The sequence below is a fragment of the Macaca fascicularis genome, chromosome 16 (genome assembly GCF_037993035.2).
Source record: "Macaca fascicularis isolate 582-1 chromosome 16, T2T-MFA8v1.1".
In the NCBI taxonomy this organism is placed as follows: Eukaryota; Metazoa; Chordata; class Mammalia; order Primates; family Cercopithecidae; genus Macaca; species Macaca fascicularis.
Window position 1 is genome coordinate 60729341 of NC_088390.1, and position 26952 is coordinate 60756292.

A 26952-nucleotide genomic window follows, 5' to 3' on the forward strand; every position below is an offset into this window, starting at 1 on the left:
TGAGCTGAGAATTGATTTATTAAGCACGTCCCTTGCCACCCTCCCACCTTAAAACAGTTCTCAGTATCAAAAGAAGCTAGCACAGGCCACCCGAGTCCCTGAGGTTGGAGTCCTAGCATAGCTCCCCTCCCTCAAAGAGGGACAAGGGGTCAGGGGCAGAGCAAAAATCCAGTCTGCTTCAACCACGGAGACTGCCTTTGGGACAGAAAACTTCTGGAGCTCCCTCCATTCTATCCCTGTGGGGCAGGAACATGCCAAGGCTGCTGGTAAATGGCAGGGGTCACCTTTACCAGAGTGCAGGCACAGTGTGGCCCCTGCCCGCCCTGAGGCCACCCTGGAACAGTAAGACCCTTTGGGGAGGAAAGAAACCAGACCCAGCCATAAGCTTTCTCCCCGTCTCCCTCAAATCGCCCCTTCCCCCTCCCCAAAGTCAGGCTATGGCAAAGGGGCTGGCAGCAGGGAAATGGGTGTTTTGGAGGGGAAGGCCAGCCATGCCAAGGCAAGGAGAAAAGGAGGCTGGAAAGAGCCCCGGACATCCCCATTTTCCTTCCTCTGTTCCTGAAGGGCTGCTTCTGGAGGGCACTGTTGTGTGGGGGCCCTGTGAGGTTTGCAGGGGGCTGGCAAAGGGGCACCAGACAGGGAACACGCACACAGGCAGCCTGGCCATGGAGAGGTCCTGGCTGTCCGCCCGGGTGGGGCCTTGGGCAGAACTGGCGCTCCACAAGTGATTATTGATGGTGACAGGATTCCCTCATCCTGCTCCAACCTCTCAACTGTGGACACATTCACTGGCAGCCACGCATCTCACACGCCCACCAGCACGCTCACACGCATGTTCCCCTAACCCACGCCAACCCACCCACCCCCTGCACACACACACTTTGAAACCACACCTCTTCCCCCACAACACCCCTCTCCACACTGCGCACCTAGGCCTGAGCTCACACACACCCAGGCCCATGCTCACCGCCCCGCCACCTATGCACTCAGCCTGGCCCACACTGCCGACACACGGTGGCAGGCTCTCAACCAGACAGCAGCATGAGATCCTTGCCCTGGCCCAGAAAGGGAGTGTGGTGAGGCCTCCTGGGAACCTGGCTAGGGCAATGATCAGGGTGAAACCCCTTCCCAAACCCAATCCCAGTAGCTTGGTTCCTCAAGATCCCGTGGGGAGAATCGCCTTGAACCTTGGCTGGCCAAAGAACAAGCATCCAGCACCACCTAGTGGTGTCCTGGAGGAGGGTGGGGGTTGGTAACAGAAGGCGACTCCCTGTATCCCCCTAAGGCCTGTGGTCCCCGGTCTCCCAGGTAGACAGACAGCTTTGGGACCCAGCCAAGCAGTGGGGGACGTGGGGAGGAAGCTGGTGGGGAGGAAACAGGCAGCTGTCCTCCGGGTAGAGCTAAGAACACACTCAGTTCCACCCCAGTTCAGCTCCAGGAGGCAGAGGGGCTGCCCATTCTCTAGTCCCAGATGCTGGGAGGCCTTTCCTAGAACAGGCTCCAAGGCTGGTGAGGGCCAGCAGGGGGTGGGCTGGCCACATGATTCTGGGCCCACATCCTTCACGTCCAATTTCAAGAAGTTGAAAGGAGAAAATGAATCATCTCAAGGGTTGAGGGGAGAAGGGAGGCCAGCAGGGCGGGGGCAGGATCCCCACTGGGGCAGACTCGCTCCCAAGGTCTTCAGTCCAGCTTGAACTTGGCCTCTGATTCCTTCAGCAGGTACAGGCTGTCATCTTCCAGAAAGCTGTGGGCCGAAGGAGCAGCCCATTGAGGCACACGGCTCTGAGAGCTCGCGTGGGGTGCGTGCAGTCAAGGTGGGAAGGGGAGGATGGGCACACAGAGCCCCCAGTCTCCCCTGCGGAATGGGCAAGGAAGGGTCTAAAGAAGGTGAGCACCAGGCAGGGGGCAGCACTCACCTGAAAAAGAGGACGTGGACAGGGATGGTGCTGATGTGCCAGATGGCGTGGGCGTCCAGGACCCAGAAGAGCGGCGGGAAGTCAAGCAGCTCGAGCAGGGACAGCCCCTGCAGCAGCAAGACCACCACCATGCACTTGCGCACGTGAGGCAGCCGCTGCTGGTTCCACAGGCACCAGGCCAGCCACCACACCACGTTGACCAGGCCTGGGTGCCAGTGGGGGCAGGAGAGACTCATTCCTTCGGCTCCTTCTCCCCAAGGCCGCACCCAACATGCTCTCTGACCCCCGGATCATCCTCGGACTCTCCTCCCAGCCTCCTCTCTCTCCCACCTCAAATTCTTCTCCATTCCTCTACCCCAAGGGTTTCTCTAGAACCTCCTTCTCCAGGAATGGCACCAACCTCCCACACGCACCCCAAGCTAGCACTTCTGCAGATGGCCCAAGCCCCCCAGAGCCTCACCAATAGCCACGTTGGCCACCAGGTTGTAGCCATAGTCGAAGCGGATGAGGCTCAGGTAGGAGATGTGCACGGTCAGCATTAGCAGCAGGAGAGCTCGGAAGGCACTGACCACAGCTGGGTGCTGCAGCCCCACAGTCCTGCCCCACCGTCCAGGGTTGCTCAGAGGGCGGGTGGCCCATCCCCAGAGCAGCATTCCCTGAAGCATCTCCTCCCCTCAACATCGGTACATGGTCCCTGAAGCCACTACCCCTTTCCCCACCAAAAAGGCCAGCTGGGCAGGCCTCCAACCCTCCCAGAGGCCTGGGGCCAAGTGCTACAGCTCCTTGTCAGGAGCCAGGGCCCCCAGTCCTACCCGAGTCCTCACCCAGGACAGCAGAAGTGGAGGGTGGGAAGGTGTTGGGAGACTAGTGAAGAAGGCCCTTGGGGCAGCATCCCCAGGGGAGGGCTGGGTGACCCCTTTCTGCCCCCAGGGCTCGATTTTGCCCCTGCAGCCACCCCAGCAGGCTTACCTGACACAGCACAGATAGATTGAGTGTAGGATGACGGTGGAGGCACAGAAGTAGTCCATTTTCTGAGGACAGGGAAAGGTGGTGAGAGACCAGCATGAGGCTTCACAAAGAGGACCCATGGGGATGGGGCAGGGAGGCCAGGGGTCCTGGGCCTGCCTATCACTGTTTCGCTCCAAGAGGACCCTCAGGGATGGGGCATGGAGGGCGGGGTCCTGGGCCTGCCTATCACTGTTTCACTCCAACTGAGCCTTGTGTTCACATCACTGTACAATTTTTGAAAAATGTGCTCAGGAACAAAGCTTTAGGGATGCTGGTGGAGGGTTCATGCTGAGGCTCCAGGACATGACAACCCTGCATAGAATTCAGAGCACAGTGTGGAGTCTGACAGCCATGGGGTCAAGTCCTGTGGCAACCCTTCACTAGTTGGGTGCCCCTAAGCATGTGGTCCACCTCTCAAAGGCTCAGCTGCCTCATCAGGCAAGAAGAGTGAATACTCATCCCCACCTGACGAGGCTCAATGAGGATCAAGGGCACCAACAGGTTTAGGATGCCCGCCCTGTACTCCTCCCAGTGCTCCTCAGAGGGAGTTGGCATGACCCTCTAGAGCCCCTCTGCCCGCTTCTGGGCTCCTCTGGAACCACCCTGTGCAGGAGGGGGAGCTGGAGGAGTGCTCACCTCTGTGAGGTCAGTGTCCCTGGTGTGGAAGACCGTGGACCAGAACCATGCGTTGAGAGACACCTGAGGAGGGAGGGGCTGGTGAGCATGCGGCCCCACACCCTGACCCCAAGGCAGGGACCCCCATAGGCTCACATCCATTTCACCTTTGGGAAGGAGCTCTGCGGGACAAGAAATGTGCTTTTCCTGCCCCTGGAGCCCTCTGAACAAACCTATGTCCCTCTACCCCCACCCAGCCAGGGTCCCTGGGGTGGACTTCCTGCCACCCCAAACCCCCAAGGCCACAGGGGGCTGCAGCCTCCACAGGTTCCGGCCTGGCCTGGGAACCAGTTCCGGCAGAGCCAAGCTCCCTAGTTACTCAATTGCTAAGATAACAGCCCCCAGGGGCCTTGCCTCCTCCTCCAACCGGCAGGTGTTGACAGCCCCACCCGGGCGCCCGGGGAGCCAGTGACCTCAGCCTCTGGGGGCGGGAACGAGGTGGGTGAGGTGGGTGGGGTGAAGGGGCTCGAGCCAGCTTGGGGTGTGTTCTGAGCAGCAGGGGAGGGAGATCAAGCAGATCCCACTGGGGCCCAGGCTCCCAGGAGGAGGGTGAACCAAGCCCAGCTTCCTCCTGGCTGGGCCTGCCCAACCCGCCAGACCAGTGGCTGCTCCCGAGCCTGGGAGGAGCAGAGGGCAGGACTGGAGAGGCCGCGGTGGGCCAGGGCCCAGGGGAATGTTTGAGGCCTTCTTCCTGGAAATTCGCTGCGTGGAAAAAGCACGCAGGTTATCTAGCGAATGAGTCTGAGAGCTTGTGGGCGTTGGTGCTGGCACTGTCCACAGCAAAGGCCCAAACTGCTGAAAGCAGGGTGGGCTGAGGGGAAGGGCTGGGAAACCGTGACAACCAAAGGAACAGCGGGCCAGGCCGGGAATGGCCTGGAGGTGGGGAGGGATGCGCTGGGGTGGGACAGGCCTGGCGGAGATGAGGAAAGGCCAGGAACTGCTCAGTTGGCTCCAATATACCAGGAAAACTGGCCAGGCGGGGGACAGAGGGAGAGGACAAGAAGCCACGCTCTCGGGCACGGCAGCAGGCGGGTCAGACAGTAAGATGCATTCCAAATGCAGGTCTGGGGAGCTTAGGAGAGAATGGAAGGAGAAGGGGTGCAGGTGGGGCAGAACTACTGCACAGCCAATGAGGTTCTTGGGGTGCCGAGCTCTGGAGGACGCAGGGCCACCTGGCACGCCTGTCTGGCCCGGGCTCTGGGCTGAGCCTTGCTGCTTCTGCTCCTCTTGACCTGGGCAAAGGGCCCTGCTCTTCTCAGCCCAAGCTTCCCCTGGGACAAATCATGGCTCAAGTGAAACTTAGTTCCTTCCCAGCCTGGCGTTAGGCAGTGTGGTCTCGGGCAGGCTGCTTCCTCCTTTGAGGATGGCCACTCTGTCCCTTCCACCAGACTTGAGGCTCTGCCCTGCTGCAGCCCGCTCCCCAGAGACAGGCGTGGAGGCTGCAAAACGGGACTGAACCTGGTGGCTTCTCGGACACTGCTCCCACAGTCTGAAAAGCTTAGGGTCAGCATGGGGAGAGGAGCAGGCTTGGGCTGGAGACGGGGCCAGGCAATCACATGGACCAGGTCTCCCTGGCAGGCCTGGAACAGGGACATCCTTAGGGAGGAGAGTGGCCCTGGAGCCAGTGTGGGAGGGAGAAGGGGTGGGCGGCAGGGACTGGCAGCCAGCCAGCCTCCTTGTCACCCACAGCAGGAAGGGGGAGGTGACAAGAGGACTGCAGGACTGAGCTAAGTGGCTCAGAACACCGAAAGCAGGGGGTGTGTGTGCGGGCAAACATGTGCGTAGGGCCACAGGATGGGTGGGGCTGCTGGGTCCCCTCTCCAACCGCCTCCCTGGGTGCCTTCTACTCAGAGACCCACCTGAAGCCTGGCCTCTGCACCCCTGAAAAGCCCCTCCCCCCTGGGGAGCATCCCACTCTGGGGGTGCTCCTCTTCTCACCCTTTCCTCAGATTTGGGAGGTAGTGTCATTAAGAATGCAAGCCCTAGAGCCAGACTGCCAGGGTTCAGTTCCTGGCTCTGCATTTCCTGTGTGTCCTTGGGCAAGTTATTTAGCCTTGCTGTGCCTCAGTTTTCTCATCTGCAAAATGGGAATAATCATAGTTGATAAGGCTTTAATGAGCAATACAAACACAGCGTACAGCACAGAGCCCAGAACAGGATGAAACATGAGTGTTCTCTCCACTTGCCTGACCAGCACGGAATCCCGTCAGCTTCCTATAGAACTGAGGCCCAAGAGGATGTCTGCCTCCCACTCTCCCCGCAGGCCAAAGATGTTTAGGCAGAGAAGGGGTGGTCTCCCAGCTGCCTAGGCCCACCCCCACAGCTCCAGGCTGGGGGAAGAGTGTCCAGTCTCCACAATGAGACAGAGTCTGCATTCAAGTCCTGCCTCAGCCACTAAGCAGCTGTGTGATCTCGGACACATAACCCAGTATGTGTGAGCCTCCACTGCCCCACCTACAAAACAGGTTCGTAATGATGCCCACCGCACAGGAGGCCGTGAGCACGAGGTCTGCAGAATGCCTGGCACCAAGGAACTCCTCTGAATGGCTGCTGGTTTTGTTGCCTGGTCCGTAGTAGGTGCCCATCAATGTCAATGTCAGTTTCCTTCATCAGGTCCAGTAGACTGACTCTCACCACGCCCCTTCACCTGCCCCTCAACTTCCCTTTCCTCAAGGGTCACAAGGTTCGAGGTCAAACTATGGGGCCCCAGGGTCTCTCCATTCCGGAACGGAGACACCTCAGCTATAGGAAAAGCCTCTCCTCCTTCCTCTGGAGCCGTGATCCCATTAATGTAAACCAAACAGATCCATTTCTCCTCACTCAGAGTTTGTCAGCAAGAGCAAGCAGAGGGGACAGATGGGCTTTGGAAGGAAGGAGAGCTCCAAGATGCCAAGGCACGGCTACTCTCGGACTCCTCGCCACGCTCGAGTGAACGGGGGCAGGCAGGGGAACTGACCAGGAGGGTGACAGGCTGCCCGGCAGGCACCCAGAGTTTTGCGTAAACACTGAGTAGAAGGGGTGGCCAGGGGCAGGGTGCCAGTGGGGGTGGAATCGGAGGCTGGGTGGAGGGAGAGCAAGAGGCTGTTTCAGTCTGTTGGAAATAAGAAAATCGAGACAAAAATATCACAGCCGTGAAACTGGTTGGATGCCAAGTGAGCCAGATCTGTCAGGAATTCGACCCGGCGCTAAGCCCCAGTGCTCGGGGCTGTCATTGACACCATGGCGGTGGGGACAAGTGGGGCTTAAAATAGCTTGGTGTCTCAGAAGTGGGGGAGGCAGAATGTTAAATATGACGCCTGCTGCCATCCTGGGCTCCTCCAGAGGCCACAATGTCTCACCCCCTGCCTCAGGCAGGGCAGGCCAGTCCCAGCTCACTCCTGACAGAAGAGAGAGAGGTGGACGAAGACGGAGAAGCTGAGAGAAGGGAGAGAGAGGTGGATGAAGACGGAGAAGCTGAGAGAAGGAAGAGAAAGGTGGATGAAGACGGAGAAGCTGAGAGAAGGGAGAGAAAGGTGGGTGAAGACGGAGAAGCTGAGAGAAGGGAGAGAGAGGTGGATAAAACGAAGAAGGGCTTTTTCCACCATCCCAAAGGATCCCTTGATTTCCCGCCATTGCCTGTTCCACTAGCTCTTGTCTGACCATGGGAAGTCCTTCCTGAAGTCTAATCATCATTCTACTACAGCCGCAACCTACCTCTTCTTAACAGAGGAAGAGAAGAATCGGTCCCCACCTACACAAACCACTCTACAGAGATGGTTTGGGCTTCCCACCACTTCACCCTCTTCTCTCTATACCTGAGGACCTTTCCTGACTGGATGAAGGCCTGGGGAATTGGTTTGGCGTTCCAGCATTGGCACATGGCAGGGGCCCCTGCTCCGTAAAGTCAAAGACACATGGTATGTGGAGCTTTGGTGGGCTCCCCACCCCCTGCCAGGCTGCCCCCCAGCCCAAGCCCAGGCCTAAATGGCAAGGCAAGGGCTGCTTTCTTGTGCCAACGTTATCAAGAGCCCTGATGGGGGGCAGGGTCTCCTCATTTCCCAGAGGCAAAGCTGAGGTACCCTTCCCCAAGACTTAGCCCGGAGTGGGTGAGGGACCTTGCCTTCCTACCCTCACCCCAACAGAAATCAGGAGCCTCAGTGCCCCAGAAGGCCCAGGTCAAAGTCCACTGCCACATCCTCCATATAGCTCAGGATCCCTCCCTCCTGCAGAAACTCACAGGGCAACTGGAAACAAGAGCAACTGGGAAAACCAAACTAGGCTATCCACAGGAGTGTGGGTTCTGAGGCTTTGCCCCTCGAAGGCCTAGTGAGAGCATGACGGGATCCCATGTCCCAGAACCCCATATTCCATAAGACACACAGGCCCCTGTGTACCCTAGGATACACAGGCCCCACTATCTGCCTTCTACCACCCCAACATCCAACATCTCCTGCTTTTTCTGTTCGGTTTTTTTTGAGATGGAGTCTCGCCCAGTTGCCCAGGCTGAAGTGCAGTGGCGCAACCTTGGCTCACTCTAACCTCCGCCTCCTGGGTTTAAGCAATTATCATGTCTCAGCCTCCCGAGTAGCTGGGATTACAGGCACCCACCACCACGCCTGGCTAATTTTTGTATTTTTAGTAGAGGCGGGGTTTCACCATGTTAGCCAGGCTGGTCTTAACTCCTGACCTCAGATGATCCACCTGCCTCGGCCTCCCAAAGTGCTGGGATTACAGACATGAGCCACCATGCCCGGCCATCTCCTGCTTTTTCTCTAGGGTCCCTAGTCACATTGGACTGCAGGCTACCCTGGGGAAGTGTGACCCCCCTCTTCAAGAAGGAAGCTGAGTTGCAGATACCATTGAGGTGAAAGATCCGAGAATCAGGGACGACGAGACTAGAGCTGTGAAGTGACCCCTGGCCTCTGGCACATGCTAAAAGGCAAGGGGTGGGACCCTCTGAGGTCCCCTCAGGCCTGTGGGCTATCTGAGGAGGCTCTAAGCTTCTTCAGAGTTCAGGCAGGGCTGTCCCATGCTCTCTAGTTGAGGTGGGGACAAGGGGGTGGTACCTGCTGTGGGCCCAGACAAGCAGTGTCCGTGGAAGAACCCCAAAGGAGAGGAGACAGGTGTAACCTCCTCAGTTTCCCTGCCCTTCCTGCTTTCTTAGCCAGGACTAAATTTGCTTCGCTCCGAGAGGCCTACACAGGAAGTGGTGGCTTTATCTCACCCAGCCTATGACAGTGTGTGCCGATGCCAGGCCCTGCCTATATCAGAGCCCCTAGCCCTCAGCCTGGCACTCAGGGGCCTCTCTGCTCCATCTAGTCTTCTTCTACCCCCATTCACACAGCTACAATGGGGCCAAGGTTTCCTGGAATGCTGGAATTCAATCCCCTGTCCCCACACATGTATGTGTCTAAGCCTTGCCAGGCCTGCAAGTCCCAGATTAAACCTCTCCTCCTCCCCGGGCTTCCCTGGCCTGGCAGACTTCCTCAGTTAGAGGACATGGTCTCCCCACCTCACAACTCCCAGGGCTCTCTACCGGAGCACCCCTTGACTCTGCCTGCTGTCCGCTGCCCAGGCTGCCCAGACCTGCACCTCCCACTATGCTTAGCTCCCTGGGGCAGGAGGTTCAGCCCCCACAAGTGCTAAACCCTGTCTCCACCCCCAGCAAATGCTCCACGAACACTCATCACAGGACATGCAGTGGCCTAGAAGAAGAGCTAAGTTCTCAGGCCCTGGAGCCAGACAGCCCTGGACGCCAACCCTGTCTTCACTCCTTGCTAACTTGTTGTTCATTTTGGGCAAGTTTTTTTCCCCTCTGAGCCTAACTCAGAGCTCATAAGGGTACCATGAGGATGAAATAAGGAAATGTATGTAGAGTGCTTCAGACAAGCCTGTCATATGGCTCATGTTCCTTAACTTATCACAATTATTATTAATAGAATAGGAAGTATTAAGGAAGGTCAATATTTCCCAGAAGTTTATCAACCTCCTTCCCTGACCTCCTTCCCATGCCCACCTCCCAAGTCTAAGGCTCGGCCTGGACTTCGCAGCACACCCCAGCTATCAGCTTTCCTAAGGTTCTAGAGACCTCTGTATCTCCAGATTCCGGGGTCTCCTTCAGTTCTCATGTGCAAAATTCAGGACAGCAGAAGCCTCTCTCCTTCCTGTGCTTGTCCCAGAAGGCACAATCCAAGCACACTATCTCCCAGTTCTCTACCTGCCCCTCCGGCTACTCCTTCTGTCTCTGCGTCTGGCTCATCTTCCTCTAGCCAGCCATCACGTTTTGGGGTTCCCCAGGGCTTTGCCCTAGATCCCTTCTCTTTTCACTAAGTTCTCCTGGGGTGATCTCATCCACACCCACAGCTTCTATCACTGTCTTTTTTTTTTTTTTTTTTTTAAAGACAGGTCTCCCTTTGTCACCCAGGCTGGAGCGACAAGAGTACAGTAACAGGATCACAGCTCACTGCAGCCTCGACCTCCTGGGCTCCAGCAATCCTCCCACCTCAGCCTCCTACTAGCTGGGACCACAGGTATGTGCCATCAGGCCTGGCTTATTTTGTTTGTATTTTTGGTAGAGACAGGGTTTCGCCATGTTGCCCAGGCTGGTCTGGAACTTGTGAGCTCAAGCAATCCGCCCACCTCAGCCTCCCAAAGTACTGGAACCACAGGTGGGAGCACCGCGCCCGGCCCCAATCACTGTCTTATAAGCAGAAACACAAGGGGTCATCCCTTATTCCTCTTCCCTCATCTAATCCACTCTTGAAGTTTGTCAGCATAGCCAAGATGTTGAAAGTGTGGACTCTGGAGCCAGATGCCTGGATTCAAACCCTGGCTTGGTGACCTGTGGCTGGACTTAACCTTTTCAGTCCTTGGTTTCCTCATCCATAAACTGGGGATGAAAATAATAATACCTATAAGCTGTGTTAAATAAAAATTACGGGAGGCCATTGTTCCAGATTGAGCCCCCACACTACACCCAAGGGAGCAGACCAAAATCAAGTCACTCATGTTAAACGTCACATAATCAAACCGAAACTTTTTTTTTTTTTTTTTTTTTTTTTTTTTGAGATGGAGTTTCACTCTTGTTGCACAGGCTGGAGTGCAATGGTGTGATCTTGGCTCACTGCAGCCTCTGCCTCCCAGGTTCAAGTGATTTTCCTTCCTCAGCCTCCCAAGTATCTGGGATTACAGGCATGCAACACCACGCCCAGCTAATTTTGTATTTTTAGTAGAGACGGGGTTTCTCCACGTTGGTCAGGCTGGTCTCGAACTCCCGACCTCAGGTGATCCGCCCTCCTCGGCCTCCCAAAGTGCTGGGATTACAGACGTGAGTCACCGCACTTGACCTTCAAACTGAAACTTTAAGGGAACTGATAGGTTCCAAAACAGCCCACTTTTCCTGAAAACAGGAGCGTCCAGTCTACCCAAGTAAGGAAGTCTCCTCTGCTTTAACCCTTTTAAAAAAAAAACCTGGCCGGGCGCGGTGGCTCACGCCTGTAATCCCAGCACTTTGGGAGGCCAAGGCGGGCGGATCACGAGGTCAGGAGATCGAGACCATCCTGGCTAACACGGTGAAACCCCGTCTCTACTAAAAATGCAAAAAATTAGCCGGGCGAGGCGGCGGGCGCCTGTAGTCCCAGCTACTCGGGAGGCTGAGGCAGGAGAATGGCGTGAACCCGGAAGGCGGAGCTTGCAGTGAGCCCAGATCGCGCCACTGCACTCCAGCCCTGGCGACAGAGCGAGACTCCGTCTCAAAAAAACAAACAAACAAAAAAAAAAAAAAAAAAAAAAAAAAAACCTGATGTTAACCAATCAGGTTTCTTTCTATGGTTCTGATTCCTGGTTCCCACCTTACAAAACCCACTGTTCTGCTATTGCCCAGTGGAAATTTGCATTCTATTTTGTAGAATGGAGGCTGCCCCAATTCATGAATCACAAATTAAAGCCAATTGGATCTATAAGTAAGTTTGCTGTAATTTGCCTTTTGCCACTTATTATGGATGAACAAGGTTAACACTTATTAAATGCTTAGAGTGATGCCTGGTAAACAGTATGAGCTATGTACGTATTTGTTAAGGAAATAAAATAAATTTTTAAAGAGTTTTAATGTCATCTCTAAAACACAGCTCAAGTTTACTTCTCTCCAATGCTCAAGACCCATGCCACCTCTCTAGTCTAGCTACTGGGCCCTGTGCTAAAACTACCAACTGGTCTATTGCATCCACTCCCGCCCCCTCCAATCTGTTCTCTACACAGTAGCCAGAATGAGCTTTCCAAAGGACAAATCTATTCATGAAACCACTTTTCTCCGCAACCCTCATTTAAAATCCCTCCGTAGGCTGAGCGTGGTGGCTCATGCCTGTAATCCCAGCACTTTGGGAGGGTGAGGAGGGTAGATCACGAGGTCAGGAGTTCAAGACCAGCCTGACCAACATAGTGAAACCCCCTGTCTACTAAAAATACAAAAATTAGCCAGGCATGGTGGCACATGCCTGTAGTCCCAGCTGCTCAGGAGGCTGAGTCAGGAGAATCGCTTGAACTGGGAGGCAGAGGTTGCAGTGAACCAAGATAGCGCCACTGCACTCCAGCTGGGGCAACAGAGTAGGACTTTGTCTCAAATAAAATAAAATAAAATAAAATAAAATAAAATAAAATAAAATAAAATCCCTCTGTGCTTCCTGATGCTTTGAGAGTCAAGATCTCCAATGTGAGGCTCTCCATGGCTGGCCCCATCCACCACCCATCAGTCTGCCCAGCTCACACCTACTCTCTGATTTCCTGCATGTCAGGCTGCCTGGAACGACCCTCACTCTCTCCCACCTGGGCACTCTCTAAGACTTCTCTTTAGAAGTCTTCCACTACTCTTCTCAAATTTACCTAGTTAACATTCATGCATCCTTCCCACCTTACCTTTAATGCCCCTTCCCCGGGGAAGCCTTCCCTGACAGCCCCATGCTGGTCTCGGTCTGCCATTACACGCACCCCTGAAGCACCTCTCTCCGACTGCACTTTTCCATAGGTGTACTCCTACATTCAATTGTATGATTAGCACCAGAGGGCAGACTTCTGGATCTCCAGTACCCAGTGAAGTGCCTGGCATATAGTAGGTACTCAACACCTGAGTGAATGGCTTCCGTGACAGCAGGAAGGTGAGTGAGTGGAAATTTTTTCTTAAGGCTTACAGGGGTAGCTCTGACCTAGAGACATCCATTGCACCCTTTTATTCTCATGCCCTTCCCAAGGCTTTCATGGTTCATATCTGCACCCCAGTCTGTGATTATCACACTATATCAGGCCCTGAATACAGCTCTTCAAACCAGTCATACTGTAAGGCTGACAGCCCTTTCTGCACCTGCAGATGTAACCATACCTGGGCTTCTCCAGGGATAGTCTAAGCCTAAGCTGAGCTCGCCGGGTGCAGTGACTCATGCCTGTAATCCCCGCACTTTGGGAGGCTGAGGCGGGTGGATCACCTGAGGTCAGGAGTTCAAGACCAGCCTGACCAACATGGAGAAACCCCATTTCTACTAAAAATACAAAATTAGCCAGGCGTGGTGGCATGCACCTGTAATCCCAACTACTTGGGAGGCTGAGGCAGGAGAATCGCTTGAACCCAGGAAGTAGAGGTTACAGTGCGCCAAGACTGCGCCATTTGCACTCCAGCCTGGGTGACACAGCGAGACTCCATCTCAAAAAAAAAAAACAAAGACTAGGCTGAGCTCTAGACAGAGACTATGGCTGTGACTCCGCACCAGGACTGGGCTGGAATTGAGATTACTCCAAGTCCTCCAGAGGGGCCCTTGGAAAGACCTGTGGTCCCAGCAACCTTTTGTGCTTGTAAACTGTCCTACTGGGTCTTTCAGTGGCTTCCTTCTTCGGGACAAGAAAAATGCCCTTCTTTCCTCTCTCCTTCCCAAACAGCCTGACCTAGGGCTCTGCTGGAAACGTAAGGCCCGATTTAGCACCCTCCCTGTTTTCTCCCCAGGCCTTACCACCCTGTAGTTGCAAATTTAGCCCTGGAAAACAGAGGGGAAGCTGGTAAGTAGAAGCCCTGTTGGGTGTTAATAGGGATATAGAGTTCCTCCTTCCTAGATAAGGGGAGACAGCAGGAGTCCTGCTAGGTTACCTACCCAGGCGAAGGCCACACAGGTGTGGTACATGGGGGAGGAGGCTGGCACGAAGGTGCGGTAGCGGCAGAGCATCACCAGGCTGGCTAGGCCATTGAGAAAAGAGGCCACGGCAGATGCCGGTTCTTGAAAGAACAGGAACCGGGAGAAGGGCCACTGAAAAAGGAGCAGATGAAGGGGGTTTGAGGGGCAGGCAACCCTCAACTGGCCCAGTCCACCTATTCTTGACATGCTGCAGCAACAGGTCCTCAGCTGGGTCCTCAGCTCTGGAGTTTGACCAAAGCCTCAGGTTCAGTACCTCTTCAGACCAGTGAGCCCCCCTCCAGCGCCTGGTTAAGGGTTACACCCCCATCCTGGCCAGCAGGCACAGCACTGTAAGCCCTGATCTCTGGGAAGACCAGATGGGTCAGGGTAGATGACTCAGTATGGCCTGGTGGAAACAGCACAGAGTTGTCATCCAGAAGACACAGGTCCCAACCCCTCCTCTACCACTGAGCCTCAGCTCACTCTGTGAAAAACGGGGGCAAATACTTCCTGCCAACCTCAACAGGCCAGAATGAGATAATACTGGATTGAAAGATACCAGCAGGCTGGGCACAGTGGCTCACGCCTGTAATCCCAGCACTTTGGGAAGCCGAGGCGGGAGGATCACAAGGTCAGGAGATTGAGACCATCCTGGCTAACACGGTGACACCCTGTCTCTACTAAAAAAAAAAAAAAAATACAAAAAATTAGCCGGGCGTGGTGGCATGCGCGCCTGTAGTCCCAGCTACTTGGGAGGCTGAGGCAGGAGAATTGTTTGAACCTGGGAGGTAGAGGTTGCAATGAGCCAAGATTGTGCCACTGCACTCCAGCCTGGGCGACAGAGGGAGACTCCGTCTAAAAAAAAAAAAAAAAAGAAAGAAAGAAAGAAAGGTACCAGCAAACTGTGCCTCGCTGGACAAGCTGAAGCGTATTACTATGGATCCAGACCCCTACTGGAGAAGCAACAGGAAACATGCCACAGTAGGTAAGGGAATTTGTCCCTGCAGTAAGGTGGGCATCTCAACCACTCTAAGAGGCCCAGCACCACTCTCTGGGGAGACTCCAAAGCCTTCCAGATATTGCTACTCCAAATCCAGAGGCAGGACACATGGGTCCTATCCAATTCTATGGAAACCAGCAGATTTTGGGGAGAACAGGTACCCGCCTCAAACACACACCCATCACCCCACGCCTCAGACTGCTTGGACAGTGTGGTCCAACCAGGGGGTATCTTACTCCTACCACACTACTACCATATGCCTACCCTGACCCTCCAACTCACCTTGCCATGGAACTGAGGCACTTTGTGACCTTCCTGGAGGTAGAGACCAACGGTGACCCACATACACTCATACTTACAGTCGTCCCGACAGGTCCAGCCTGAAAACAGACAAATGTGGCCTGGTGAACTCCCCAGCACAGAGAGGAAAGACAGCATGAATGGGTCTAAGCTCAAATACAGGCCAAGAGGGCCTGTAGGTTGGAGAGAACCAGGAGAAATCTCAAAATTCTAGCTTCCCATTTGAATGAATGAGAGATGGGGAGACGTACACATAGGGGAAGGTGTATATATGTATGCATATTTTAGTGAGCAATTAGAGATATTTGTCTTTTTTTTTTTCTTTTTTTTTGAGACGGAGTCTCACTCTGCTGCCCAGGCTGGAGTGCAGTGGCCGGATCTCAGCTCACTGCAAGCTCCACCTCCTGGGTTTACGCCATTCTCCTGCCTCAGCCTCCTGAGTAGCTGGGACTACAGGCGCCCGCCACCATGCCTGGCTAGTTTTTTTGTATTTTTTAGTAGAGACGGGGTTTCACCATGTTAGTGAGGATGGTCTCGATCTCCTGACCTTGTGATCCACCTGCCTCGGCCTCCCAAAGTGTTGGGATTACAGGCTTGAGCCACGGCGCCCGGCGTTTTTTGTTTTTTTTTTGACACAAAGTTTTGCTCTTGTTGCCCAGGCTGGAGTGCAATGGTGCAATCTCGGTTCACTGCAACCTCCGCCCCCTGGGTTCAAGCGATTCTCCTGCCTCAGCCTCCCGAGTAGCTGGGATTACAGGCATGCACCACAACACCTGGCTAATTTTGTATTTTTAGTAGAGATGGGGTTTCTCCATGTTGGTCAGGCTGGTCTTGAACTCCCAACCTCTGCCTGCCTCTGCCTCCCAAAGTGCTGGAATTACAGGCACAAGCCACCGTGCCTGGCTTTTTTTTTTTTTTTTTTTTTTTTTTTGAGACCGGGTCTCACTCTTTCATCCAGGCTGCGGTACAGTGGGGAGATCATGGCTCACCACAGCCTTGATCCCCTTGGCTCAAATGATCCTCCCACCTCAGCCTCCCAAGTTGCTGAGACCACAATGTCTGGCTAATTCTTTTAACTTTTGTAGAGATGGCATCTTGTCATGTTGCCTAGGCTAGTCTTGAACTCCAGGGCTCAAATGATCTTTCTACCTTGGCAAACATTTCCTCTCCTTTTGCTCAAGTCCATCAAGATCCTGGCATCTGATGAACTCATCTATGGAAACCTGGGCTTATGTTTGTCCTTCCTGAATATAGGATTTGCTCTTACTCTCCTGGAAAGAGTTCTTGCTATCTTACCCCCTTCCTATGAAAATGAAGCTCAAATTCTTCAACCTGACTTTTGAGGCTCCAAATTGCCTTTTCAACCATATTGGTCACTACTCCTGTTCATGTACCCTGCTCCCTGAGTAAATAAAGCTCCTGGATGTGCCCACATCTGCCCAGGGCATCCATTCTCTCTGTTCCCTCTGTCTGGAATGCAAAGTGGCATAATAGTAAAGAGGACAAGCTTGTGGTCAAACAGGCCAGAACTGGAAACTCCACTTTACCACATACTGGCTGTGTGACCTTGGGCAGGGCATTTAATCTCTCTAATCCCCATCTGTACAACTGGGATTAGAGAAACTATCTCAAAGGGTGTGATAAAAATTACCGGACATACTGTGACATCTGTCACACACTGAGTGCTCAATACGTTGGTTCTTTGCCCACTATGGTCCAAATTGAAAGTACCAGTCCAAAGTCCCTCCTTCACACAAAACGTTCCAAGATGATCCCTGCCCCCAACTCTTCAAAGCCAGAACCCACACCTTCCTATCCCAAACACTTCTTAATCTAAGAGTCTTTCAGGGGCTCAAATCATTCTCTGCCTTGCACTTGAGAAGGCTCATGTCCCCGTGGGGACTGTGAGTCCCAATGTGTGGGACCCTGGTCTGATTTCTGTGCCATTCCTAGACATTGTAGCCTGAATGTATTTAATAAATACCCTTTTGACTGAATAAATAAGTAAATGAAAGCTTCTGGGAAAGTAAGAGAGGCTGGTAAGGCTCTCATCACCTTAGGGGCTTCACTCACATTCATTAGAGACCTCATGTGGAAACTAAGGTTCAGGGATTGCAGAGGCGTATTGGGGGCGCAGGGGGCGGGAGCAAGACAAATGGGCGGGGCTTACCGTGGGGGTGGGGCTTACCTGCTAGACTCATGTAGATTGGCTGGCGGGAGCGGAAGTGATTCAGAGCGCCCCCAGAGCAGTTCTGCTCTTCGCACTGCAGTACGCAATCGCGGTACACCGGCTCACGGTCGCCCTGGGAGCCGCTCGCCAGCGCCGCGGCCCCAGCTAGCAGGACCAACCGCGCCGCCCGACCGGCCATCCTTTCTCCCTGGCTCGCCGCCGGGGGAGGAGCTTAGGAGTATGTGAAGCTTCCACTTCCGGAGTAACCGGAAGTTCCTATGTTCTTTATTTTACTCTCGGTGACGTCCACCCAGTTTAAATTAAAGTTCCCGGATTTTTGTGGGCGCCTGCCCCGCCCCTCGTCCCCCTACTGTGTCCGTATATCGAGGCGACAGGGTTAAGGGTTAAGGGAAGGGGGACGCCTGATGGGTTAATGAGCAAACTAAAGTGTTTTCTTTTCCAGGATCTTTTTTGAGGTAGGGCTGTTTACTGTCACCAGCCCTGTCGGATTTTACTTCCTAAACGTACCTGTAACTATCCACTTCTCTCCATCTCTTCTGGCACCACCCTGGTTAAAGATATCATGTGTCGCCAAGACAGCTGCAGTAGCCTCTTAACGGCTCTCCCTGCCTCTACTTTTGCCCCTTCCAACCTGAGCTCCATTTTGAAAAATTAAAATTTGCCCGTATCACTTTTTTTCTTAAAATTATTTACTGGCTCCCAGTTACCTTGGATAAAATACAATCTCCACAAGCCGTGCGTGATTTGGCCCCTGCCCACTAGTCTCCCTCACTCCCTTGCTCCAGACCCGCTTCAGAGGGTTATGTCCCTCAAGCTTCCTGACTACCTGGCCTGGTCTGAATCGCTCACTCCTCTTTTTTCTTCTAGTCGCAATTGAAGTACCACCTCCCGAGAGTGATTGCTTCCCCACGCGAGGTAGAACCTTTGCTATCCTGTTCACCACTCTACCTCCAGTGCTAGCACAGAATTTGGCTCATGGTAGGCGCTAAGTGCGTTTGTTTGTTCGTCTGTTTAATGAATGAACAGCATACATCAACATAAGAACTTGACAAATCCAGGGCTGTAAAATCATCAGTATGGTTCTACACTGAGATCGGAGAGATGTAATATTTCTAGGAAAATTAGGAGAACCCTGGGAATAGGACACTTGCTTTAGTGTCCTCTCCCCTCTCACCTCCCCTGCATTCCCACCAGCAGCGACCCACACCCAGTCTCAGAGAAGCCTTGTAGCTAAGGATCACCCTTTCTCCTCCCCCACTCTCCTCACCCCTTGTCAACTTTTCCTTTGTTGTCCTGGGGGTTGGAATGAGTAAGAAGTAGAGTGGGATTCCATTCAGTCACTTAACAAACATTTCTGAGTCCTTAGCTCTAGCACCTTGCTAAGCAAGGCAAAATCTCCAGGAGGCACCATTCACATTGCATTATCTGTGAATGGTGCTCTGGGGAGCAGCATTCACATTGCATTTTCTGTGAATGGCAGTTCTTCCAGTTAAATATAACATGAATAGTGTCCCCTGGAGTTGACCACCCAACTGATACTGACTGAGAAGCTGAAATGAATAAAACAACCCTTAGCCCTCCAGGAGCTGACCGGAAATCCAGTGCTAATACTACTTTGCATCTTACAGATTAGTTCTTTCACAATACTTTTTTTTTTTTTTTTTTCATTTCATTTTGTCCTTACTGTGACTCTGGGATGAGTCTTTTTATGAGGATCCTCATTTAAAGATGAGGACATTCAGGATTAAAGAGGATGAAATCCTGACAAAGTAGGGATTCTCCCCTTTAGAAAATTTGTACGTAAGGTTGGGGGCGGTGGCTCACGCCTATAATCCCAGCACTTTGGGAGGCCGAGGTGGACGGATCACCTGAGGTTGGGAGTTTGAGACCAGCCTGACCAACATGGAGAAACCTGGTCCCTACTAAAAATACAAAATTAGCTGGGCGTGGTGGCACATGCCTGTAATCCCAGCTACTCCGGAGGCTGAGGCAGGAGAATTGCTTGAACCCGGGAGGCAGAGGTTGCGGTGAGCCGAGATCGTGCCATTGCACTCCATCACTGCTACCTTGACCTCCCAGATGCAAGTGATCCTTCCACCTCAGCCTCCTGAGTAACTGGGACTGCAGCATGCACCACTGTGTCCGGCTAATTTTTTTATTTTTTGTAGAGACAGGGTCTAGATATGTTGCCTAGGCTGATCTCCAATTCCTGGGCTCAGGTGATCTTCCCACCTCAACCTCCCAAAGTGCTGGGATTACAGACATGAGCCGCGCCACACGGCCATAAAATATTAATTTTCGCAGCTTTCTTATATTTTAGAACTAACAATGGAAATTGTTGAGGTCTAAAGTGTTTCAGAGGTCCTTGAAAACCCATGCTTACATACCTGATGGAAAAAGCAATCCTAGATTAATGGTGGAAGGGGGAGTAGAGACTTCTGTCCTGTTGACTTCTTGGAAGATGGGGTATTGTCTCTCTGGGACAGCTCTTGAGAATTTCCCTGCCAGCACAGCCCCAGACAACAATGTCTAGATAGTGATTACCTGGCCTGTCCTCTTCCCAACTTTCTAGCCTGGAGCCCCTAGTTCTCCCCTGAGCCTCCTTAGCTTATCCTTCTTCCTAACTTGTATTTGGCTTCAGATGTGAGCCACAGTCGGAAAAGTCATTAATTCATTCCTTCAACTCAGGCTTATTGAGTCCTACTGTGTATCAGCCATTGTACTCATGGGGGGAAGAAAGAGAAGACAAAGCATATGTTATAGTATAGTGTGCTGGCCAGGCACGGTGACTCATGCCTGTAATCCCAGCAGTTTGGGAGGGCAAGGCAGGTGGATCATCTGAGGTCAGGAGTTCGAGACCAGCCTGACCCAACATGGAGAAACCCCGTCTCTACTAAAAATACAAAATTAGCCAGGTATGGTGGCACATGCCTGTAATCCCAGCTACTTGGGAGGCTGAGGCAGGAGAATCACTTGAATCCGGGAGGTGGAGGTTGTGGAGAGCGGAGATCATGCCATTGCACTCCAGCCTGGGCAACAAGAGCAAAACTCCGTCTCAAAAAAAAAAAAAAAAAAGTATAGTGTGCTAAAGGCTGAATGGCAAGCTGACCATACTCTTAGAACAAAATTGGTAGAGAGTCTACAATGAGGGTTCCTTATTCATCAAATATTTATTGAAGTTTACCATGTGCAGTTCTCTGGGAACAGAGTAATGCACAAGGCACTGTCCTTTTCATGGTCAGAGGAGGGAGACAGGCCATAAACAAGTGTCAAACAAAAGACTGAAACCAGGTGCGGTGGCTCGCATCTGTAATCCCACTGCTTTGGGAGGCCAAGGCAGGCGGATCATGAGATCAGGAGATAGAGACCATCCTAGCCAACATGGTGAAACCCCTTCTCTACTAAAAATACAAAAAAATTAGCTGAAGGTGGTGGCATGTGTCTGTAATCCCAGCTACTTCAGGAGGCTGAGGCAGGAGAATTGCTTGAACCAGGGAGTCGGAGGTTGCAGTGACCCTAGATTGCGCCACTGCACTCCAGCCTGGTGACAGAGTGAGACTCCATCTACATAAAAAATATATATATATATACACACACACCCTCTAACCCAGCAATTTCACTCCTAGGTATACCTACATAAGCTCCAGTATACCTAAACAAGTGCAAATTTGTGTAAGTACGGTTATTTGTGGTAGCATTAGTCATTGCTTTCAATAGCAAGAAGAAAAAAGGAAACAACGAAATATCCATCAATAGGGAATGAATTATATTAATGGAGGGAGAGCCATACAATGGAAAGCTGAAGAGAAATTAATAGGAATGGGGCAGATTTGTAATATACTAGCATGGTAAAACCTTAATGATATATATATATATATCTGTCGTGCCTCAGCCTCCTGAGTAGCTGGGATTACAGGTGTGCGCTGCCACACCTGGCTAATTTTTGTATTTTTTAGTAGAGACGGGGCTTCACCATGTTGGTAAGGCTGGTCTTGAACTCCCGACCTCATGTGATCCACCCATCTCAGCCTCCCAAAGTGCTGGGATTATAGGCATGAGCCACCACACCTGGCCAAATATTTTGGTAAGTATCAAATGCACAGTGCAGAACAAAATGTGTGTGTGTGTATGCATGTGTATGTGCACTTATATACAGTACCCCATGTGAAGAAAAATAAGGGTACGTGTTATGCGCATAGTATTATGGTTGTTATTTTAGAGAATAAATCTAGAAAGATAAATAAGAAAGTAGAAATAGTTCTTGCCTCTGGTGGGAAGTAGGACTATGTGTCTGATCAATAGGGAAGTAAGAAACACTTTTTTTTTTTTTGAGACTGAGTTTTTGCTCTTGTTGTCCAGGTTGGAGTTCAGTGACACAATCTTGGCTCACCGCAACCTCTGCCTCCCAGGTTCAAGCGATTCTCCTGCCTCAGTCTCCGGAGTAGCTGGGATTATAGGCATGCGCCTCCATGCCTGGCTAATTTTGTATTTTTAGTAAAGACAGGGTTTCTCCATGTTGGTCAGGCTGGTCTCGAACTCCCGACCTCAGGTGATCTGCCCGCCTCAGCCTCCCAAAGTGCTAGGATTAATTATAAGCATGAGCCACTGCAGCCGGCCAGGAATACTTTTTATTTTTGTACCTTTAAAATTGTGTACCGCCTGTGTATATAATGAATTAAAAACAAAGAAAAGCTGGATGCGGTGGCTTCTGCCTGTAATCCCAGCCCTTAAGGAGACTGAGGCCAGCAGATCACCTGAGGTCAGGAGTTCAAGACCAGCCTGACCAAAATGGTGAAAGCTCATCTTTACGAAAATACAAAAATTAGCCGGGCATGATGGCAGGTGCCTGTGATCCCAGCTACTTGGGAGGCTGAGGCGGGAGAATCGCTTGAACTTGGGAGGCAGAGGTTGCAGTGAGCCAAGATTGTACCACTGCATTCTAGCCTGGGTGACAGAGCAAGTCTCTGTCTCAAAACAAAAACAAAAACGCGAAGAAAAAATGTACAAACAATTTCATGCAGTAGCAAGCATCGAGTTAAATGCAGTTGACCCTTGAACAACACAGGTTTGAATTGCACGGGTCCATTTATACACACATTTCTTCCACCTCTACCACCCCCAAAATAGCAAGACCAAACCCATCTCTTTTCCTTTCTTTTCCTCCTCCTCAGCCTACTCAGTGTGAAGGTGATGAGAATGAAAACCTTTATGATGATCCACTTCCGCTTAATGAATGGTAAATATGTTTTTTCTTACTTATGATTTTCTTAGTAGCATTTTCTTTTCTCTAGCTTCCTTTATTGTAAAAATATAGTATATAATACATATCACATACAAAATGTGTGTGAACGGACTGTTTGCTATTGATAAGGATTCTGGTAAACGGTAGATTATTAGTTTTTTTGTTTTGTGACAAGGTCTCCCTCTGTTGCCCAGGCTGGAGTGCTGTGGTGCGATCATGGCTCACTGCAACCAAAAACTCCTGGGCTCAAGCAATCCTCTTGTCTCAGCCTCTCCAGTAGCTGGGAATAAAGGTGCTTGCCACCATGCCCAGCTAATTTTTTAAAATTTTTGTAAAGACAGTGTTTCCCTATTGCCTAGGCTGGTCTTGAATCCTGAGCTCAAGCAGTCCTGCTATCTCAGCCTACCTAAGTGCTGGGATTACAGGCATGAGCCATGGTACTGGCCAGTAGTTAAGTTTTGGGGGAGTCAAAAGTTATACATACACAGATCGCTTGAGCACAGGAATTTGTGGTTACAGTGAACTATGATCACACCACTGCACTCTAGCCTGGGTACAGAGCAAGACCCTGTCTCTTAAAAAAAAAAAAAAAAAAAAAAAAAACGCTGGGCATGCTGATGGTTCATGCCTCTAGTCCCAGCACCCAGCACTTTGGGAGGCAGGAGGGAAGATTGCTTAAGGCCAGGAGTTCCAGGTTACTCTGGCAACACAGCAAAACCCTGTCTTTACAAAATAAGTATTTTTCTAAAAATTAGCCAGGCATGGTGGCATGCACCTGTATTCCCAGATACTTGGGAGACTGAGGTGGGAGGATTGCTTGAGCCCAAGAGTTCAAGGTAGCAGTGAGCTATGATTGTGCCACTGCACTCCAGCCTGGGCGACAGAGCGAGACATTGTTTCGGAAAAAAAAAAAAAAAAGTTATGCACAGATGTTTGATTGCATAAGGGACAGCACCCCTATCCTCCATGTTGTATTCAAGTGAACTGTGTAACTGGATAATGTGACAGTGACAGCAGGAGGAGGGGAATGGGGAGGGAGGGAAAGTCTACTTTGGATTGGGTGGCTAGGAAAGGCTTTTTTGAGCTGAAACCAGCATGACCAGAAGGAAACAGCCACATTAACACCTGGGGCTGGGCACAGCAGCTCCTGCCTGTAATCCTGGCTCTTTGGGAGGCTGAGGTGGGTGGATCACTTGAGGTCAGGTGTTCGAGACCAGCCTGGCCAACAGGGTGAAACCCTGTCTCTACTAAAAATACAAAAAAAAAAAAAAAAAAAAAATTAGCTGAGCACGGTGATGCACGCCTGTAGTCCCAGCTACTCAGGAGGCTGAGGCAGGAGAATTGCTTCAACCTGAGAGGCGGAGGTTGCAGTGAGCCAAGATCATGCTACTGCACTCCAGCCTGGGAGGTAGAGACTTCATCTCAAAAAAAAAAAAAAAAAAAAAAAAAAAAAAAATTAGCCAGGCGTGGTGGTATGTGCCTGTAATCCCAGCTACTGGGGAGGCTGAGGCAGTAGAATCACTTGAACCTGGGAGGTGGAGGTTGCAGTGAGCTGAGATCATGCCATTGCACTCCAGCCTGGGCAACAGAGTGAGACCCTGTCTCAAAAAGCAAAACAAAACAAAAAACCACACACAAAAAAAACACCTGGGGACAGATTGTTCTGTCAACGCCAACGCAAAGGCCCTAAGGTAGGAACATGCTTGGCATCATTGAAAAGCAGAAAAGAAGCTACTGGCTGGACTGCTGTGAGACTGAAGCAGCAGCCAGAGACAGGTCTCAGGTCATGGTGAAGAGTTAAGACAATTGGAAGCCAATGAGGAGTATTTTGGTCCTGGAGCAAATGGCACAACTTGATTTATGTTTAAAACATTTATGGCAGGGCGCGGTGGCTCAAGCCTGTAATCCCAGCACTTTGGGAGGCCGAGACAGGCGGATCACGAGGTCAGGAGATCCAGGAGATCGAGACCATCCTGGCTAACACAGTGAAAACCCATCTCTACTAAAAAAATACAAAAAACTAGCCGGGCGAGGTGGCAGGTGCCTGTAGTCCCAGGTACTCAGGAGGCTGAGGCAGGAGAATGGCGTGAACCTGGGAGGCAAAGCTTGCAGTGAGCTGAGATCCGGCCACTGCACTCCAGCCTGGGCGACAGAGCAAGACTCCATCTCAAAAAAAAAAAAAAAAACAACATTTACTGGGCCGGGCGCGGTGGCTCATGCCTATAATCCCAGCACTTTGGGAGGCCGAGGCGGGTGGATCACGAGGTCAGGAGTTCAAGACCATCGTGGCTAACACAGTGAAACCCCGTCTCTACTAAAAAAAACCAAAAAATTGGCCGGGCGTGGTGGCAGGTGCCTGTAGTCCCAGCTACTCTCGGGAGGCTGAGGTAGAAGAATGGCGTGAACCTGGGAGGTGGAGCTTGCAGTGAGCCGAGATTGCGCCACTGCACTCCAGCCTGGGCGACAGAGCAAGACTATCTCAGAAAACAAACAAACAAACAAGCAAAACATTTACTTTGGTCTAGGCACAGTGATTCACACCTGTAATCCCAACACTTTGGGAGACCAAGGCAGGAGGATCGCTCAGAGTTCGAAGTTCAGAATTGAGCTATGATCAGGCCACTGATCTGCAGCATGGGTGACAGAGTGAGACCCCGTCTCTAAAATAATAATAATAGCGGCCGAGCACGACGGCTCACGCCTGTAATCCCAGCCCTTTGGGAGGCCAAGGCGGGCGAATCACGAGGTCAGGAGTTCGAGACCAGCCTGACCAACATGGTGAAACCCCATCTCTACTAAAAATACAAAAATTAACCAGGCATGGTGGTGCGCGCCTGTAATCCCAGCTACTCAGGTGGCTGAGGCAGGAGAATTGCTCGAACCTGGGAGGCAGAGGTTGCAGTGAGCCAAGATTGCACTGTTGCATTCTAGCCTGGGCAACAGAGTGAGACTCCATCTCGAAATAATAATAATAATAATAATAATAATAATACTAGGGCCGGGTGCAGTGGCTCACGCCTGTAATCCTAGCCCTTTGGGAGGCCGAGGTAGGTGGATCACCTCAGGTCAGGAGTCTCAGTTAAAAAATAAATAGGCCGGGGCCGGGCGCGGTGGCTCAAGCCTGTAATTCCAGCACTTTGGGAGGCCGAGACGGGCGGATCACGAGGTCAGGAGATCGAGACCATCCTGGGTAACACAGTGAAACCCCGTCTCTACTAAAAATACAAAAACTTAGCCGGGCGAGGTGGCAGGCGCCTGTAGTCCCAGCTACTCGGGAGGCTGAGGCAGGAGAATGGCGTGAACCCGGGAGGCAGAGCTTGCAGTGAGCTGAGATCCGGCCACTGCACTCCAGCCTGGGTGACAGAGCGAGACTCCGTCTCAAAAAAAAAAAAAAAAAAAAAAAAAAAAAAAATAGGCCGGGCGCAGTGGCTCATGCCTGTAATCCCAGCACTTTGGGAGGCTGAAGTGGGCAGATCACCTGAGGTCAGGAGTTCGAGACCAGCCTGGCCAACATGGAGAAACTCTACCTCTATTAAAAATACAAAAATTAGCTGGATGTGGTGGCACATGCCTGCAATCCCAGCTACTTGGGAGGCTGAGGCAGGAGAATCGCTCGAATCCGGGACACAGAGGTTGCAGTGAGCGGAGATCACACCACTGCACTCCAGCCTGGATGATAGTGAGACTCTGTCTAAAAAAAAAAAAAAATATATATATATATATATAATAATAAAACATTTATTTTGGCTGCTGTTGCTGGGGGGAGCATTGCAGGGTGTCAAAAGTAGCACTGGTGGAGTGGGTAGTGATCAAAGTCTGCTGCTTTAGCCCAAAGGAGAAATGATAGAGACTCAGACTAGCTGGAGATGGAGGTAGAATAAGCATAAATGTATTAAAAAGAGGAGTTGATAGCTCTTAAAGAATGACTGGATGTGAGGGGCAAAGGAAGAGAAGAATCAACCAGGTGGGTTCAGTGAATGAAACCATCAGAAATGAATTGTTCCCTGAAATCAAGATTTGTGATTGCCATAGTTGTACACTTCTCAAAGGTTCCTAGTCTCTTCCTCAGACCAAAAGCCAGAGGCAAGAATGCCCTCATTCACACCCCAGCGGTCTATACCTCCAGCAGCAAGTCGAGTGAGCAAGTGATGTCCTGAAAGGCCCCGTGGATCAGTGGAATGGAGCGGGCAGGAAGACTTAGTGCTCCTGAAACAAGGAATCCAGAATCTGGGAGAAGGATGGCTCAGTGGGGCTTTCAAGGGACAAGTGTGGGGGTTGAAGGGGTCACTGTCCCTATACCGAATCTGAAAATATTGTGACCAGGACCCATTGTGTCCAACTTGTCTATTTCAGATGGCAAAGCAAAACTATATTCAAGGCCACATGCAAAGCTACTCCCTGAGGAAAGAGTCACAGATAAAACGGGGGCATGAGTAGCATGGCCAGGACAAACGCAGTGCAGCACAGAGACTCAGACCCTGACAGCCATG

The 26952-nt window shown here is 51.7% G+C and overlaps 1 protein-coding gene, 1 long non-coding RNA gene and 1 pseudogene across 7 annotated transcripts; 1 reads left to right on the top strand and 2 right to left on the bottom strand.

Moving 5' to 3' along the window:
- Positions 1 to 17420, bottom strand: PGAP3 (post-GPI attachment to proteins phospholipase 3). Of its 6 annotated transcripts, none has more exons than XR_001485936.4 (8): positions 17218 to 17420; positions 15012 to 15109; positions 13709 to 13861; positions 3561 to 3623; positions 2886 to 2947; positions 2377 to 2513; positions 1917 to 2023; positions 1 to 1744 (listed from the first exon to the last, which is right to left on the bottom strand). XR_001485936.4 is itself a non-coding variant. In XM_005584031.4 (8 exons), exons 1-8 carry the CDS (start codon positions 17396 to 17398, stop codon positions 1681 to 1683), a joined length of 963 nt encoding a protein of 320 aa, XP_005584088.2. In that variant the 5' UTR covers positions 17399 to 17420; the 3' UTR covers positions 1 to 1680. The 6 variants fall into 6 exon arrangements, 4 of the variants coding, with proteins under 4 accessions (XP_005584088.2, XP_015293387.1, XP_073875603.1 ...); XM_005584031.4 differs by having other exon boundaries at positions 1917 to 2121; XM_015437901.4 differs by lacking the exon at positions 2377 to 2513.
- LOC107127767 (uncharacterized) lies at positions 770 to 1603 on the bottom strand (annotated as a pseudogene).
- Positions 12644 to 26952, top strand: LOC135967696 (uncharacterized). Its single transcript, XR_010581866.2, has 4 exons — positions 12644 to 12727; positions 18088 to 18198; positions 22392 to 22456; positions 26816 to 26952. It is a non-coding gene; the product is annotated as an uncharacterized lncRNA (long non-coding RNA).

Excerpts from the sequence above, each read along its gene's own strand:
- PGAP3 (XM_005584031.4), bottom strand. The coding sequence starts at position 17,398 with ATGGCCGGTCGGGCGGCGCGGTTGGTCCTGCTAGCTGGGGCCGCGGCG. Across the intron at positions 2,948-3,560 it reads GGGACACTGACCTCACAGAG|AAAATGGACTACTTCTGTGC; the intron begins GTGAGCACTCCT and ends CCCTGTCCTCAG. Across the intron at positions 2,514-2,885 it reads ATCTATCTGTGCTGTGTCAG|GACTGTGGGGCTGCAGCACC; the intron begins GTAAGCCTGCTG and ends ACGGTGGGGCAG.